The 19,249-nt window shown below is 39.2% G+C and overlaps 1 protein-coding gene across 2 annotated transcripts in view; it reads right to left on the reverse strand.

The window, feature by feature from the left end:
• Window positions 1–1,563: 1,563 nt before the first annotated feature.
• Window positions 1,564–19,249, reverse strand: part of LOC129788550 (neurogenic locus Notch protein) — a 46,059-nt gene continuing 28,373 nt past the window's right edge. Inside the window, exons 5-9 of one of the 2 annotated variants that reach the window (XM_055824729.1) lie at window positions 10,702–10,864; window positions 4,762–10,591; window positions 4,487–4,688; window positions 2,965–3,228; window positions 1,564–2,871 (exon numbers count right to left, since the gene is read on the reverse strand). In XM_055824729.1, the coding sequence (XP_055680704.1) occupies window positions 2,399–2,871; window positions 2,965–3,228; window positions 4,487–4,688; window positions 4,762–10,591; window positions 10,702–10,864 (6,932 nt within the window). In that variant the 3' untranslated portion in view covers window positions 1,564–2,398. Of the gene's footprint in view, window positions 2,893–2,964; window positions 3,229–4,486; window positions 4,689–4,761; window positions 10,592–10,701; window positions 10,865–19,249 lie in introns of both variants that reach the window. The other variant, XM_055824728.1, reaches the window with a different exon arrangement.

The following is a 19,249-nucleotide window of genomic DNA, read 5'->3' on the forward strand; positions in this document are numbered from 1 at the left end:
TGGGGGCTAATTTGATTTTTTTCTTTGAAATTTCTTCCTTCGAATCTCAATATCTTATCTCAGCTAAGTTATGCTTATTTCTGATTTTTTCCATACGCTTTAAGACGATTTTAGGCCTTAAGATTCTCGGTAATGATTATAAAATCTTAAAGAAATTTTTAAATATTTTTAAAATTAAATACGGGTTCCATCCAGAGGATGATTTCCCTGTTTTAAATATTCTTGAATGCATTTGATGGTATCTTTTCAATCAATTTTCAATTTTTCAATTTATATTATAAGGTTAAGGATAAATGCAGGAAAAGCATTCTTTTTTTTCCTTTATTTATGAAAAATTTCGAGCAGAATCATTTTTTTTTATATTTCCTTAACTCTGATTTGACCGGGATCAGGGGCGCAGCCAGAATGAAATTTTGGGGGGAGTTATTATGTGTTTGTTTGAGTTTGGGGTTGAAAATTTTTTGCATGACCTAAATTTTGGTAAGCATGACAGATTTTTTTTAGATCCATGACCTAAGTTTTTTAAACATGACATTTTTCTTTGCCCAGAAAGCATCATCCCACGGATGTCTAATTCGGTTTTTTGGGTAAAGAAGATGCTGTTAAGTAGCCTTGATGAGATATTTTGGTCCAGGAATATTTTTTATCTGCAATTTTTGCGTGATATGATTTCAAAATTGTCGAAAAGAGTATAAATTTTCAACCAAAATTCTTGAAATTTTGTCTAAAAATTCATTTAATCTAATTCATTTTGAATTAAATGAAAAACCAAAACTTTTTATGCGCTCAAAGGTCAACAAAGAAAATTTTCAGAGAGAATGGGGGCACACCTGGGGTTAAAAGTTCACCAAAGAAAGTAATTAAAACACCAAGGAGATTTCTCATTTAATTATTATATTTAATAAAAAATACTTTTTATTACAATATCTAATTGTATTGTACAATAATATTATTATCAGTAAGATTTTTTTTCTTTTAAACTTCTTATTTTTAAATGAAAAATAAAAATGAAATTCTTGAATCTACCATTAATTTGAGAGAATTTTCTGTGTTGCATTTTTTTTGTTTTTGCCTTATTGTCTTTTCTCTTTAATTTTCTTTTTCTTCTTTTTAAAATCTCAATGGAATTTAGTAGAGAGAAAGAGAGCCACAATGAGATTCTTTTCTTTTTTTTTTTTTTTCTTTCAATTGTTCTATTGTTCATTTAAGCCGGGAATGAGTGTTGTTGTATTTGTCGAAAGAACAAAATAAGAAATGAGTAGAATAATTGCACACAATTAACACTGATTTTTTTTTATTTAGTAAAGAGATTTCCATTTATCATCATTTTTTTTAATTAAATAATTCGACGAATTAATCAATTACTAAAGAAAATATTAATTAAATTACTTTTATTAAATTATTACTGCGTCTTTTTTCCTCCTTCTTCTTCATCTATAAAATTTTATCCAATAATGTGGAAACATTTTGAATAAAATATTTAAACTAAAACTTCTCATCTTTCTATTAAAAAAAAATTGTATATCATTTTTTTTTTCATTTCTTAAAAGTACGAATATAATATTTTTTGTGTGTCTTTCTCATTTAATTTCTATTTATTTTATATATACTATTACATAATCAAAATTACTTATATACTCTTGTGTTTACAACAAATCTTTTCTCTTTTTCTTAACAATTTTTAAATATGTACATAAAAGTAAAAAAAAAAATGAATGATTTCTCTTTCTTTATTTATATAAAAATTATATTATAATTTTTTTTTAATCAGTCTAGCTTCACTATAAAATTACGTTTTTTTTTCTATTTAGAGGCATTCTCGATGTAATCCTGTATTATTTTTTCTGTCTATTTTCTGGAATAAGTAAATGCTTTTTCTTTTCATTTTTCTTCTGTTCTAATGATTACGTCGTTTGCATCAACACTTGTCGTACATTTTTTTTCCAAAAGGAATTTAATTTATACAACAAATACTGATGCAGGCGACGATTTCTCATCAACTAAGAAGAATTTATTGGGATTTTATTATTGTCTTTTCATTAAAATATTAATATATTTTTATAAAAAAATAAACCCTTGAAAAAATTGCAAGAGTTATTTAAAAAAAAATACGTTGAAAAGGTTTATTTGGGGCATAAAAAAATGTTTTTTTTTATAAAAGAATTCTTAGCTAAATGCTACTGATAATGATGATGAAATTAGAACCATTCTAAATAGCGATTTGTTGCAAATGCTCAGTTCTTATTTTATTTTATCATTTTGTTTATTTACTTTTTTGTTTTAAAGAAGATCGACAAATTATATAAAAAAAAATGCTAAATGTAATAAAATTAGATAAACACTTACATGTTGAAAAATTAAAATTGTAAATTTTCCTTGTAAATTGAGGGGTGGAGGCTTAGATGTAGATCGCCTCGGAGCCTTTATTGGCTTGATGGCCACCCGTGACGTAAACATTATTGGCCGGCGATTGCACACCCTCAGACCAGTCTGAGTTGGAGTGCGGCGACGAGCTGGACCAGTCGCCCGGGGACTCGGGCGAGGGCGTCGGGTAGCTGTCCAGTGTGTGCACGAGATGCTGCGGCGTGCCACCGCCGGAATGCTGACTTGGCGGCGTGAAGTACTGATGGAAGGATGAGCACGACTGCTGGTTAGCACCATTTGAGCTGCCCAACCCCTGATGAACCTGCGCCTGTTGCTGCTGCTGCTGCTGCTGCGACGGCCCATTGCCCACCGCTCCTCCGCCATTCACTGTACCCACACTACTCGGCATACTACTCACATTGGCACCCGATGATGAGCCGGGTGAGTGAACGGATTGACTGTTGCTCATTGGAGATGATCCCTGGGATGATGCTGACGTACCTTGTGCTATAAAAACAAATGATTTTTCTTTCCATACAATATTCACCATCACCCTGTTGACCTCCCAAAAAAAAAACAAAAAAAGGGGATAAATCTCACCTGGTGGACTACAGAATCCCGCCATTTCCAGGCCCGTCGTGTTAAATTCAAAATTCCCCAGTTGAATTGGCATTATGGGATTGGCTAGATTTTGCGACAATCCCGCACTGAGGATCTGTCCATTGGGCACCATTCCATTGCCCGGAACTTGGCTATTCCCAGGCTGATTGCTTCCGTGCTTCTGATGTGTGGCATGTCGCATGGCTGCAATATGCGTGGGTGACGTCGGCAAACTCGGGCGTGATTTGGCCGGAGATGGAGATCCTGTAGGAAAAGGAATTATGCACGATTCAGTGAGAAAATAATTTTAAAAAAATTAGGGGAAAGTGGGGCAAAAAAAAACACTTAACTCTCACTTTCCTAGCTAGATAGAATAAAATGATCTGAGAAAGAGTTTTAGGGGGGAAAATGTTCTAAAGAAGTAAGCTATATATTCCAAAACTCTTAAGTGACGTTTACCCCACTGTTCCCTATTTAAAAATATTTTAATGCTTTTTGTTTTTTTTTTAATTATTATAATTTTGACTTTCTCCTGGTTGTTTTGTTAAAAAAAATTTATTTTTTTAGTAAATTGTTTTATTTGAAGAATTTTTTGAGGAGCTGCTACACTGACAAACACCCTTAAAAAAATTAAGCAGTTTACATTTTTTTATTGGTGTCTTTAGAAGTCACATTAAGTGATTGTTGAGCCTCTAATTTCATGAGAAATTATAAAAGATTTTTGAACCGTTCAAAAATGACAAATTGTTAGAAAATAAACGTCAATCGTTGGAATAAAATGACAAAGATAAAAAAAAAAAGATAAATGTCAAACGTTAGTAAAGCAACGTCAAAAAGACAAGAAAAGTTGTCAAAAGTTGAAAAGAAATACGAAAAGTTTGAAGAAAAGGAATGTCAAAAGTGAGAATATAATCATCAAATATTATAAATGAATCGTTTAACTTTAAAAACAATCGAACCTTGGAAAATAATGTCTCACGTTGAGAAAGAAATCTCAAACGTTAATAAAAGTGAAACGTCAAGTTAAATCGCTGCTTGTAACAGCAATTATCGTATCAAGATAGGGATTTCTACAGCAGATATGGTAACTGTTGTTGCAAGCAGCGAAATGTCAACTTTTGATTTAAATAAACTGTCAAATTTTAATTTAAAAAATGTCAATTGTTAGAAAAATAACGTCAAACGCTACAATTATCAAAAAAAACCTATACCTCTTGTCAAAATCTGCTACAAAAAAACTAATTTGAATGGAATAACCGTTAATATAATTTGATAATCTCTATTTTCATAAATTCCTCGATTCCTAATACTTTTTTTCTAATTTATTTTGCATATTTAACGTGTCTTTTATATTAAAAAACTAGTTTTCCTTAAAATCCTCTAGAATAAATCTCTGACTACGCTCCTGGATTCTTATGGGTTAAATTTTAAGAATCTTACCAGTTCAACATTTTTTTTCAGTGTAGGAAAATTTAAAAAGAAAATCCTAAAGCTTAAAAAAAAGAAAGATGAGAAGACTCACCGATGTATCCTTGCGGTGAAAGCGCTAAGTTACTTTGTACAGAATGCGGTGGTGAGTGATTGGAGTAGGGTGGACTGAGTCCTTGATCTCCAATTTGGATGCCACCCCGCTGGGATGTGATCATTTCCGGGAAGGGTGATCCCAGTGAGTAGCCGTAGTTCTCAAAGTTTATATTCGGCAGAGATTGCATTGATCGTGCGCTCTGAAAATTAACAAAAAAAAAGGAAACTCGGATGAGCAAGGAAAGCTTAAAAGAAAGGGATGAAATGACCTACCTTTATGCAATCTTCATAGCTGGGTGGTTGCTTGGTCGTTCCGAGGATTTCCTTTGAATGCGGCACCGTGAGGGTATTGGAGTAGAGACTAGCCGTATCGTAGGGGCTGGGGATGTTGGTGAGGGGTGATTCCACCGAGCTGAGGCCACCGTCTGATAGTTGAACATCATTCATGGCTTGTCCCTTCTTCGCTGCAGAGTTCTTCTTGACGCTATTCTTGCGTCGCACCGCAATACCGCCATTCGTGTCAATCATATCGGGACTTGCGGGGTTAACGAGTGGCTTTTGGCGCTTCTTCGCCTTGCCCGGCTTCCCGGTGGTGATGATCGTCGGATGGGAGATCAATTGGGAATGGTTCGGTGATCCGATCATCACATTATTGATCACCGTCACCATTTGCGGACTCCGCGGCACGTGCTCATCCAGCAAACGTACAATGTCATTGTGGAGACGCTCACTGGCAACATCTCGTGGCAATCGATCCATGTGATCGGTGATCTCGCGATTCGCAAAGTTATCCAAGAGAGCTTTGCACGCCTCGAAGGAGCCTTCGCGTGCCGCCAGGAAGAGCGGTGTCTCATCTTTGTCATCCTGTGCATCGCGATTTGCATTGTGCAGCAGGAGGACATTCACGGCGTCCACATTGTTTACAGCTGCTGCCCAGTGGAGGGCAGTTTTGCCGGAATTGTCAGCTGCATTGATGTCAGCATCGGCATTTATTAGATCATCCACCATGCCCTCAATGGCCAGCCGGGCAGCAAGGATTAGCGGTGTTGTCCCATCGTGCATTCGAGCATTGAGATTCGTCACCCTATTCCGGAGGAGGATCTGGAAGACACCCATTGCATCGGCTGCAACAGCAGCATGAAGTGGCGTCCGGCCGGTGTTGTCTTGGCAATTGGCATCAGCACCTGCATCGAGGAGCTTCTTGGCTGCATCTGCACGGGCATAGCGTGCTGCGAGATGAAGGGATGTCTCACCCGTTTTGTCCATTGTTGCATTTAGCTCCGCACCCTGTGCCAGGAGGTCAGAGATCACCTGAGCCGTTGAATCGTCATTTGTGTCGGCATCTTCACCTGTATCGACGCCCCCACCACGCACCGCTGCCACCATCAGCGGGGTCATTCCACACGGGCCCCGAACATCCACATCATTCTTCCCATCGTGATGCGCTGGGGGTGTCATCATTGAGGGCGGGATACGAATGTCTGCAGCTTCCAAGTGCTGCTGTGACCACACACGTGGCTCAGTCTCCTCGTAGTCAGTGACAACGGTGTGATCGGATGAGTAGCCTTGATCGCAGGGACGAAGTCTCTTCGGCTGTGGCATGTCACTCTCATCATCTGACCACTGCTGCGAATGCCCCATGTGTGCACTATTCATATCCACATCAATGCACGGAATTGAGCTGTTCTTATTCAAATTCCTCATCTCCTGCCCATCTGGGCCACGTCTGCGCGACTGCCTGCTCGGCCCCGTGCTCGTGCTGAAGAATCCTTCGGGGAACCACGTAATCCCATTGGCACGCTTCCGTTTTGTCGTGATGAGCACCCCAAAGAGGCAGCACACCACAATCACAGCTATTGCACCCAGAATCACGTACTTATTGCTCTCAGAGCCTGTTGGATCGAATGGCCCATCGGGCTCAATGATTCCACGAACCTGATAAATCGGGAAGTTCTGCGGGAGGACTCTTCGGGATGCTGTTGCTGCGAGGAATTCTGCCGCCTCATTGGCTGTTGTGAAGCACTCCCCTTCGTCCGTCATGACACACTTGCGGTTGTCAATTTCCAGATAAACCTGCACACCGGAATCCACAACACTCTCCGTGTACATAATGTTGGGTACGCGTCCTATTTGATTATTCTGCAACATCCCATCGGGGGACATTGCAATCCATCGGTACACCTGCTCATTGCCCTCTCTATCCTTGCGTATCCTCACTGTTGTCCTTAATTGGTGGCCCATGTCGCGCAGGAAGGTGACTTTGCGGTCTTTAAATGTCTCCATGTCCATCAGGAGGATCACTGAGATCACCCCCTGTGCCAATTCCGGTGGCCCATTGATGCAATCCAAACCATCCCAGTTGCATTCGCGATTATTGCATCCGTAGTCACAGTACCCATCGGCGTAGTGCTTGCTGCAGTAGCCATCGTACACAGGGTTGCACTGCGGTAGTGCCTTCTCACAGTCATGCCCATCAAACAAGCATTGAACATTGTTGCACTCCTCATCGCATTTCCCATCCATAAAGACCTGCCAGCAGCGAATCTTTGCTGTGCAATTGCGCCACGGATTGATCCCAAGGGAGCAATCGTTGCCGTCAAAGTTGCACGCATAAGTGTTGCATTCTTCGTCACAAACGAAATTTCCCTGCTTCTCCCGGCAACCACGCTTAAGACACAACTCCTGCTGATACTTTAGATCTGTTGCAAAGTTCCCAACAGCATTGGAGTGTACGTTATACCAGCCACGATAGGAGGGATCGTAGGTTTCGCACATCTTTCCCGGATACTTTGGTGGGCAGAGACATTCAAAATCTCCCAGTTTATTCTCGCACTGAGCCCCATTTTTGCACGGATTCGACTGGCATTCATCCAGTGTGTCTATCTCACAGTTATTCCCGGCTGTTCCTGCGGGACATTCACAGCGATACCCACCCCTATCGGCAATGACACAAATCCCATTGAGGCAGGGATTGGAGTCGCAATCATGTCCGGAAAATTCGCAGTTCTTCCCGTAGAAGCCATCAAGGCAGACACATTGATGCCCATTCTGGCGCATTGAGCACACCCCACCATTCTGGCAGGGAGATTGAGCACAAAAGTCCACCTTGATCTCACAGTGTCGTCCCATGTGTCCGGGTTTGCAGTTGCAGTGGTAATCATTGATGAGTTGGACGCAATCGAGTGTCCCAGGGTTGGAGCAAGGGTTGGAGAGGCATTCATTGATATCCCCCTCACAGCGTGATCCCACAAATCCCGGTGGGCAGCGACACTCAAAGCCACCAACTTTGTCAACGCACGTCCCATTGTTGTGGCATGCTCCGGGTTCGCAATCATCGTGATTAATCTCACAGATTATACCCAATGTTCCCGGAGGGCAGGAGCAGCTGAAGTTGTTGATGAGATCATGGCATGTGCCACCATTTTGGCAGGGATTCGGCTTGCAGTCGTCAATGTTTAGCTCACAATTCTGCCCTTGGAATCCCTTTGGGCAGATACACTGATATGCACCAACGAGATCCTTGCAAATCCCCCCATTCTGGCATGGAGCTGATTCACACTCATTAATCTCCTTCTGGCAGTAGCTTCCTGTGTAGCCGGTGTTGCAGTGGCAACGATGGGAATTCCCAATATCTTCGCATGTCCCATTGTTGCAGAGATACTTCGGCTTTACATTCTTCCGGATGGCTGCATCATTGCACGACACCATCTCAACGTCACAGAGCTTTCCTGTCCATCCTGTGGCACAGATGCATTGGAAGACATTCTCCCGCTGAATACACGTTGCGCCATTCTCACAAGGATTCTGTGAGCACCAATCCACGTAGTCTGTACACTGTTTACTCGTGTAGCCGTAGGAGCAGTAGCAGGAGTAATCATTGCCCTGATCATCGTGACATGTTGCCCCATTTTTGCATGGTTGTGAGTCGCATTTGTTGATTTTGTACTGACAATTGGCACCCGTGAATCCGGGTAGGCAGGAGCAGCTGTAGCTGTTGATCCCATCAATGCATGTGCCACCATTCATGCAGGAACTCTCCGTGCAGTCTTCGTCATTTGTTTGGCAGTTCATCCCTGAGAAACCGAGTGGACACGTGCATGTGTAGGAGTTCACGTACTGCGTGCACGTTGCCCCATTCTGGCATGGAGCTGAGAGGCATTCATTGATATCAACTTCACAGTGCTTCCCCTCGAAGCCGTCCACACAGAGGCAGGTGTAGTCACCAATCCCATCGAGGCATGTCCCGCCATTTTGGCATGGGAATGAGGCACAATCATCCGTGTTTACGGTGCAATCACGCCCCTCGTAGCCCTTTGAGCAGAGGCACTGGTAGGATCCGGGAACATTGCGACACGTTGCCCCATTTCGGCATGGCGACGAGAGGGCGCATTCATTGATGTCTTCGTTGCAGAGCCTCCCGGTGTAGCCGATTGTGCAGGTGCACGAGAAATCGAGGTAGTTGGAGCTGGGGGTGCATTTAGCACCATTGTGGCAGTGATTTGGTTGACAAGGATCCATCTTTTGTTCACAATTGTGCCCCGTGTAGGCTACGCGGCACACGCACTTGTACCCATTGACGAGATCAATGCATGAGCCACCATTGCGGCAGGGATTGTTCACGCAATCATCAATGTTCACCTCACAATTTGTCCCTGTGTATCCTGGCATGCATTGGCATGAGTAGGAATTGAGTCCATCACGACAGATCCCTCCATGTTGGCACGGATTGGAGCCACATTCATCAATATTGATGTCACAGCGTTTTCCCCCATAGCCAGGGGGGCAGTGGCAGATAAACTGATTAACCCCATCTTCACACCGACCACCATTGAGACAGGGATTGGAAGCACACTCATCCACATCACTCAAGCATCTGGCGTCGTAGTATCCACGGGGGCATTCACAGCGGAAAGCATTGACGAGATCCATGCAAACCCCACCATTGGCACAAGGTTCCGAAGCACATTCATTGATGTTCGTCTCGCAGTAGAGTCCTGTGAAGCCTGGCACGCATTGGCATGTGTAGCGATTGATGCCATCGATGCATGTTGCCCCATTGCGACAAGGGTTGCTGTGGCATTCATTGACATTCACCTCGCAATTAACCCCAGATGTTCCGGGGGAGCAACGACACCTGTAGCCATCAACGAGATCCTCACAGTGCCCGCCGTATTGGCAGGGATTTGATTCACATTCATTAATTTGCGTCTGACAGAGGTAGCCTGTGTAGCCGGCGTGGCATTGGCACGTGAATGAGTTGTCACCATCAATGCAGATCCCTCGATGGCACGGGGATGATTGGCAATCATTGATGTTTGTCTCACACGACAGCCCCGTGTATCCTGGTGGGCATTCACACGTATACCCGGCGATGGAATCATGACAAATGCCTCCATTGCGACACGGCTGAGACATGCAGTCATCAATGTTAATTTGGCAACGTGAACCTGTGAAACCAATGGCACAGGTACACTTGAACCCATTGATCAGGTCATGGCAGATACCCTCATTGAGGCAGGGATTGTTCTCGCATTCATTGATGTCAATCTCACACTGTGTTCCCGTAAATCCCGGCATACAGACGCATCGGAAGGTTCCTGGATCATCCAGGCAACTCCCATCATTCTGACACGGATGTGATTCACATTCATTCACATTCGTCTCACAGCGTGGTCCTGTGAAGCCCTGGGAGCAGTTGCAGGCAAACGATCCGGGAGTATTGACGCAGATCCCATTGTGTTCGCACGGGGATCCTTGATCGCACTCATCAATGTCCTCAGAGCAATCGACACCTTTGTAGCCGGATGCGCAGGAGCACGTGAAGGACCCGTTGATGGGGCTTGTGTCGCAAATGGCATCAGCGTGGCAGGGATTGGAGGTGCAGGCATCATCCAAGTGGCACAGCAGACCCGTTTTGCCGGGTGTACAGCGACAGTAGAAGCTCCCAACGCCATCAATGCACGTGGCCCCATTGAAGCACGCCGCGTCCTCACAATCATCAATGTTAACACTACAGTCCGGCCCCGTCCAGCCGTTTACGCAAATGCACGAGTAGCTGCCCATAATGTTTGTACAGGTGGCACCATTTTGGCACACAGATGGTCTGCAAAGGAAAATATGATAACAAAGACCGCCTTGTAGTACACGACGGAACACAACAACTCCACACCACCACCACAGAGGGGGGAGGGCATGTTCATCCATTTATCTCACCTCAGGGCACATTCATCAATGTCAGCCTCGCAGAAGTCTCCCGTGAAATTCGGTGGGCATTTGCATCGATACGCATTCACAGCATCAATGCACGTCCCACCGTTCTGGCACAAATTTCCCGGACAATCATCAATGTTCTCCTCGCAGTTCTTCCCTTCGAATCCTGCAAAGACAAGAAGATTTTTTTCTTGCTTGAAAAGAAACTCAATTCACGAATTATTTAGCATATAAATATGTAGGTTCTATGTTTAATTGATGGCTAATTAGAGAGAAGAAAATTTCCATGTTAAAAGTAAAAATTAATGAGCAATTCAAGGTTTTTCATGAGAAGCTATATTACCTACTTATTTTCTTATACTTAAAATAAAGAGGTGTTGAAGACAATCCCAACTTAAGAATTTTCTTCGCAGAAAAAAAAAGCTTTTTAATTGACTTTTCCACACAATTGACACATTTTTGAAAAGAAGAAGTTGTAAAAAGATTTTTATTTTAGCTAATTAATTTTTCTTTAATTTGAGCATAAAAATGTTTTGTTAAAGAAAAGTATTTAATTTTTTCTAAATATCTTTTACTCCGTTTTCTTGTATTTCTTGTATACAGTGCTGTGTCGTATTACGCCCTATCATTTAGAATTTTCAGGAAGTATCTTCAAATAATTCTTAATTCATTTAGCGAGTATTTGAGCATTTTCTATGAATTTCCATTGATTTAATGAGAATTAATTTCAATTATTAAGAGGATTTTTGATTTACTAATCAACAACTTTCTCTCATTTTTGACGACACAAATCGATCTCCAAATGAACTGAAAATTGATAACTGAAGCACGTGATACTGCGAGGCATCACTGTATCTGCAAAATGGATTTTTATATACCATGTAATTGTGTAAAAATAATTATTATAGTGAGGATGTGATCTACTAAAAATATTATCTACAAGACTATATTATTTCTCGCAAAAAAAATCTAGAAATGAATCATCAGAATAATTCTTAAGAAAATCACACGAATTTGAGAATAATATTCTTTAGTTTTTTTCTAGAGCCATAAAAGTATAATAAAGATGAACGCCCACCGAATTTTTAATGGGTCATACACGAATAATAATAAGAATTTTATTATTATTTTTCGTGTATTAATAACGCACGTATTTTGCCAAAGACGCAAAAAACTTCTCCTTAAACAAGAGGGGGAGTTTGTTTGATAAATCCCTGAAGAAGGAATTACTGCAGATAAGAGTTTGAGTTTGATGTTAAAAAATTAAAAAATGAAAAGAAATAAATTCTATGGATTGTGCATTTATTTGCACCTTTCTCTCCACCTCACCCCCTTATCGTGGATTTTTTTTTGTTATTTAGCACATTCCACCAGTGAGTGTGACAAACTTATCAAACACAAAAGTGCGGGAAACCCACATCCTACAAAGGCGCAATTGTGTCCATCCACCGCAAGGCACACATTGAATGGATTGTGTTAACGAATTTCTCGCAGAGTGAAAATGGTGGTGGTGTCATAGGCAAAATGCGCACCAAACCGCCACACCGTGCTCGATGGAGATAAAGTAATTTATTCATAAAAATTCATTCATCTCTCCTTATGCTGCTAAAGCATATACTTGAAACCAATCGCGACTGACCGCGACTATTGTTCTCAATTATAGAGCCACGATAATTTTGTCAAACATGCTAAAAAAGCACCGAGGCGAGGGTCTCCTTGAGAGGATTTTCTAATTATTTTAATTAAATTACTTTTAGACATTATATATTTTCCATCTTGAGCCAAAAGAACAACGAAAACACAACACATGAAAATAAAACCACATGACGCTTGTCCATAAGTGGCCACCAAACTCTTGGTGTGCTTCAGCACATTTTTTTTTGCCTTCTAATTAACAATCTGGTTCAATGACTCTTCCAAGAACAAACATGACAAACCTCTATTCCGCAATGATGGCAATTTCCTGGGCTATGGGGTACTTGCCCATTGGCAAAAGGGCCGCACCACAGTGCCGGAGGGGGGCAAAAAAAATCAGGAATGAAATGCCCATGAGAAGGATTAAAAAGAAACCTCAACCAACGAAGATTTGTACCCACGAAATCCATGAGAGAGAGGACAAAGATTCCTCTGGCTGTAATTGTCGTGGGCAATTTTCCAATTAAAATGTTTCATGAAGAAATATTTTGAGTGTTTATGAGTTGGATGGATGGATGGTTGGAGAAAAAAAGTTATGCGCGTGATGTTGGTGTGGCTTTTTCCATGCACCCAACAGAGTTTTTGGCCTGTGTCACACCATCGCGATGTCGGGGCCGCGCGCTATTAAAAATGTCGCCCCAAGAGAAGAGAGTCCACACAAGTGCCATAAGAATGTTTCATAAAGGCCAAGAAGGGAAAAAAAATGTGTATGATCATGGAGAGACGTAGCATGAGGAGGAGAAGTAAAAAAAAACCACGTAAAATTCGTGGAATGGCGTGTAGAGTTGACTTAAAATTTTAAACATGTTCTCTTTCTCCTGCGCGCGATGGTTGGTGTGCCTTTAACTGTTGCGCGCTTGACATCATCACTGAATTACTTGTACCATTTAGGACAAGCTTATTGCTCAACCTTTCTTCTTCTCACCAGAGCAAAGCATACAAGAGGGGAAAAAAGCTCAATTAAAAAAAAAATCCCCAGAGCTTTGCTTTCAGTCAGGACCTTAATCGTTTCAGAATCCTAAAAACCTTATCAGATGAACTTAAACTAATAAAAGTAGAGACAAACCCCTATGACCTCATTGGACATCAAATGTTATTTTTTTTAACAGAATATTGTAACAGAATTAAAACTATGTGTGTTTTGGGATTGGCCACCCGTATGCAGAATTGTAAATATATATTTTATTTTATTATTTCGAAATAACCATATTGTATTTCTCAGAAACTTCTTTATGTTATGACAGATTTATGGTAATGACCAAAAATTTGATTTTCAACCAACTCTCAAAAATATTTATTCTTTTGACACTCTTATTCAAAACACATTCCCGCGGCGATTCTTAGAGAAGTGCTGCTCTGACCACAGAAAATGGGGAATGCATATTAATTTTATAAGTTTGCCAAATTTATAGAATTTTATGTTTATTGGATGTTTGAAGAGGAGTCTATTCATTTTTGTTTGTGGAAAGTGACCTCTTTTAAAACTTAGGTCAAAAATGGGAGAAAAAAAAGTTTAGTTGTCTAAACTTAGACTCTAAACATTTCTTAAAATTGTCGAAATTTTAGGTTTTTGTTTAGAGATAAAACAAAATTATTCATGGGAATTATTTAATTATAAAAATAAATTTTCAAATTATATTTAAAAAAAGCTGTGTCTGAAAGAAACACAGTTAAAATTAAACATAAGAAAATAAGATAAATATTTTAAATAAATGTCAATCATAGAAAAGAATCGAGATTCAAACTAACGTAAAGTTGATAGAATGTCAAACGTTAAAAAAGAAACTTCAAACGCTAAAACGTAAAAATCCGACATTAAAGAAATACGTTAACAAAGAAGATAAAACGTTAAAGTTAGAAAGGATCGTTAAACAACGTTAAAAAATTATCAAACGTTTAAAATTGGCTTCCAATTTAAAAAGAAAAAAGAAATCTCAAACGTTTCTACGCCAAATCGTTTTTTTTTGTTAATTAGTTTCCCATGTCTTTAAAAATAAAAATTAAAGAAGGAATAAGATTTAAAAAAAATCTCAAAACAACTCCTTAGAATTTTGACAGCTGTTGTTTTAATCGAAGTGATCTCAGAATTCTGACTACTCCCCTGTTTTCTTATGATTTTCTTGAATCAGTCATACCTATTTGTTTTCTATAAAAGAGTTTTTCATGCTGTGAAGTATCTGTTCAATAACTTATTAATTTAGCCCATTTCTGACAGCTCTCTAAACCTCAAGAATATTTGAATAAATAATTTAATCTCGTGGAAATTATTTAAAGAAAAAAAAAGCTCACCTAATTTGAAAAGCTTTTAAAAAGTGTTTTTGCTGAAAATGGAATAAACTTGCCTTTTGAGATAAATCTGATGATTCTAAATGAGATTTATCTCAATTCTCAATCTTTCACCTTAATTGATCGTTTCTTTATAAAGACATATAATATTGGTTTTAATGAGCCGTTTTTTTTTCATCATCACCTCACTGGGAGATTAAAAAGAAATTATGCTAGATTGGTGAAAGTGCACTCGAAGAGATTGAGCTGCAGTTGACACTGTGCAGACAAATTGTCAACCTAAAATTGCATCTGTGAAGGAGCTGTGCGTTGGCAATTGAGATTGGAAACATGTTCATTAAGCAAGATCGATTTTATCTTCCTCTCCACCCATCCTGGTGCGAGTTGTGCAATGGCTTAAAAACCCATGAGAGCCGACAATTTGTATCGCCGACGCGACAAGGATATTTATTCCACTTCACTCACTGTCTCATCATTCTTTAAGGGGAAAAAATCCACTTGGTGCATTTGATTGAAAAAGCACAGGCACAGAGCAATTCATACAAGAGGACCCCTTCTTTTCTCATCAACAGCTGTTCGTTCGTTTAACGTTTGGGATTTTCAATGGGAATCACGCGGGGAAAATGAGAGAGAATGCAACGTACAGAACTCCTGACGTGGTGTCCGTGACGAAAGATGAGTGAGGGAAGGATCTCATTCTATGTAATAATTGTTCAAAAAAACGTATGCTGAGCGTGAGACAATTTTTCCACAATTTACAGAAGAAAGAAAATTTATCTCTCTCAGAATATTTTTTTACCATCATTCCCCGCGGGATCAGATCAACCGAAGATGAAAGAGAGTCAAGAAAGGTAATTTGGGAAATTTTTGTGATTGAATCACGCAAAAATGTTGCATAGCAAAGGGTAGATATTTTTTTAAAGCATGTGCCATCATTCCTCATCATCCACCATCTTTTCTTTTGCACCATCCATCCAACATTCGGCCAAGTAGCAATTTGTGTGTCTCTCTTTGCGCTTTGGCTCTCAAAAGGAACCAGAAATCTCGTCGGAAATTTTGCTCTTCTTCGTCTTCGTTTTTTCTTCTTCTTTTAAAACTTCCATTCCCCTTTTCTCTTCACACATCTTTGGGTTTTTTCTTCTTCTTCACCATCTTCTTCTTTGCCTGTTGTTTCTTTTGAGGTTTCTTTTGCCCCATCACCACACGCATTCTCGCACACACCGATGCTAATTTAACATCAAAAGATTTCAATTGGTGTAAGAGAAAGAAGAGGGCACAGGGGAAAAAAACTTTATGCGATCTTTCATTTTCTCTCCATATCTTCTCTTTTTTTTTCCTCCATCCAAATTTCCTCCATATTAAAGATGTGTTGTGTGTGAGTATTTATTCATAGAGGTGCCTTCATTTTGGAAATTTGGCAACAATCTCCGATGGGGTAAAAGGTGTGCTCGCCTCAATCCGGTATACAGAGCCCAACGGAGAGCACCACCAGCATCTTATGCTGTAGTATATGCCTCAAAGTCTCAAAGAGTTTTGTGCTCTGTGTAGCCACAAAATAAAAGACATTTGATTCACATTCTCTCTCTCCATTGCCTCTCCCATACACAATATCAATGCTCACACAAGGTATAAGATAAAAAGGTTTAGTTGATAATACCTGAAGCAAAGAACTAACATGCGCACACACACACCACTTGGCATTCTTCCATAAACGAGATGTAATTAAAGGAAAGATCTCCACTTGATCGTCTCTCTCTCCGCTATATATGTATGTACGGCTTTTGCAGACTGTGGGAACAATAAGAAGACTTCTTCTTGCGATTGCACACAGGATGAATTTCCCACTAATTGAACCCATGTGGTCGCCTCTCTTGTGGCAGAATAGTTATTCTCGCCCACACCCTCGAGGATCAAAAATGTCTTCAATTTCACTTCGCTCTTTCTCTTTTTTTAGCGCAATTAGGAATACCATCGGGCATTGATTACACATCACACAGCTCTTTATACTTTTCCTGCAAAATGTCTCCACCGAAATCTTATTTATTTGCTGATCACGCTTAAGCGGAGCAAGAACAGTAGCAATGCGCGGGAATTCAATTTTATACATAACTACATACATATGTATGTATATATGGCTCTCTATATCCGTATACATAATTTCCTCCGAGGTAGACACATTGATTTTAAAGACAGTCAGCATAACATTGCCTATATATGGCAAAAATGAACAAGACAACTTTATGCAATTTATTTATTTTTCTTATCCTTTGTTCTTAATCTTGGGATAAGAAATACCGACAAAAAAAAAACAAACATTTAGCAAATGAACGTTTTAATCTTATTCAGAATGTTTAATTGTTTTCTTTTTATCTGGAACGTGTAAATATTATTAAGAAAATATCCTTATGAAATGAATTTATTCCTAGGCTATCGTTTTTATTGTCTATCGCGCGCTTATAGGGTGGGACTTCAATGTAAAAGGTTAATTATAACAGAAAGTTAAGATTTGTATTTTTCAATAAAACAAATTGCTTTATTGAAATCAAACAAATTAACAAAAAGATATTTTTCAAAATGGTTAAAATAAATTCGTAAAGAACCAAAAGTCATACCAGACTGTTAAACTTTATCTATTTTTTTTAATGCTTTTTAGAATGCTTTAAGTTTTTTGAAAGCTAGGTTTTTAAATTTCTTTAAATCGTCAATAAATAAAATTTATTTTTAAAAGCTGGTAAAGGCTTTTAACTACGAAACTTAATACTGTCAGCCTATTCCTTTTCGTTGGTCAGACAATGTGTCTTATTCGTGCCTGAATTAGATTTTTTAAATAAAATTCTTAGGCAAATTTTTCAGAATTTTGAGATTAATCAGAGAATCATTTTAATAAATGAAATATTAAAAAAAAATATGTAAGAATATTAATTTCTTGTGATTGTGTAAAATATTTTATATTTAAAAAAAAACTATTTCAGATTTTTTTTAAATCTTTTATTCTAAAAATTATTTAAACCCATAAATTTTTTTTAAATGTCCATTAAGCATAAGAGCCCTAATTTAGCAGGTTCACTGCAAATGCAAAGTGTTGAAAAAATCCTTCATGGAGTCTCAAAGTATAGTAGGTATATCACGGGAGATCATCAACATACCTACATATCTATATATAGCACAGATAGGTAGATATATAGTAGGTATAATCGTATGTGCATCAAAGAGACACAATGTTGAGTTTTCATCAAATAGTGAGAAGTAGAGGAAAAAAGCCAATTTAGCATAATTTCCATCAGCATTACATAAACACATAAAATTATGAACATGTGTTCACTTCTCTTTCTCACTCCACCGAAATATGTGTTTTTCATCCCAACCAAAGAGACCCCAAAGAGAGCGGAGTAAGTTGAAAAACACTACGCGAGTGCACTCATACACATCTGGGTGCGATTTGTATGGAGAGAGAGTGTATCATAGACGCGCGGCGGCTGCTTCTCGATGGGCCGCTAGGCATTCTTTCCCACGGTCTCATATCTGCTCATAAAGGAAGTTTGAGCCACACCAAACCGGCTTGTCCGTTGCCATCTCTTTCCCACCCATTCACTCTCTCCTTATACCCAAAGAGATCCCAAACATACAATACCACACACTACATCCACGGCTCAGCCAAAGAGACACTACACACTAGGCGTCTCCCCTCCTTCTCACACCCATGCCCGATCTCTCGTTTGGATATGGAGAAGTCAGTCAGCATACATGTGGTAAAATGCCCTGCAGATGTGTTTACCAAGCAGGGGAACCAATACCATAAGGAAGCACGACGAAGAGATTTCTTTCCATATTTTGTTCTAAGAATTTTGAGGAATTTTCTATGTGAGATTTTATCGATTTTATTTATTTTTTATTTTATATCTTAAATTTAGAATACTTTTTAGAATTTTATCAAGAATTTTTTATAAAAATTAGTTTAACACTAAGACTGCGGTAGCCGCAAGGAGAGAAGGAACTGCAATTAATGCTTCAAAATGGTTAGAAAAGACATTGTTCTCAAAATCTTAATGATGATTTCAAAAAAAAGTGGCATAGAATTCTCAAAGATTTTCAAAATCGTTTAATTTATTAATTTTTAACAATCTGCTTTAATGACCGTTGAAACTCGTTTTTTGAACCGATTTTGACCATTTTAAAAGTTTTTCAAAGAAGATGAATAAATAAATGGCTTTAAATTAGTATTTCCGCCGTTTCCTAAGATACAATGAATGTGGGAAGTCTGCGGTAGACGCAATGTGGCATTGTAAGATACTGAATAAAAAAATCAATTCAGAGAGTATGTACTTAAAAAAAATCAGAACATGTGTGCAGCTTTGTACAACAGCAAGTGTGCGCAATTCCTTATGGTTTTGGTTTCATTGATTGTAATCTGCTGTGCGAGATGGGAAGCACTCGGTGGTTTTAGCGGAGTTCTCCAGGAAGGACAAGAAAGAGATAAAGTGAGTCAGAAAGAGCGAATAAACCAACCATCACCATCCTCTCGCACACAGAACTCTCATACAGCTCTCCATGCTGCTGATCATTCCTGCCC

The sequence above is a fragment of the Lutzomyia longipalpis genome, chromosome 2 (genome assembly GCF_024334085.1).
Source record: "Lutzomyia longipalpis isolate SR_M1_2022 chromosome 2, ASM2433408v1".
Classification (NCBI taxonomy): domain Eukaryota; kingdom Metazoa; phylum Arthropoda; class Insecta; order Diptera; family Psychodidae; genus Lutzomyia; species Lutzomyia longipalpis.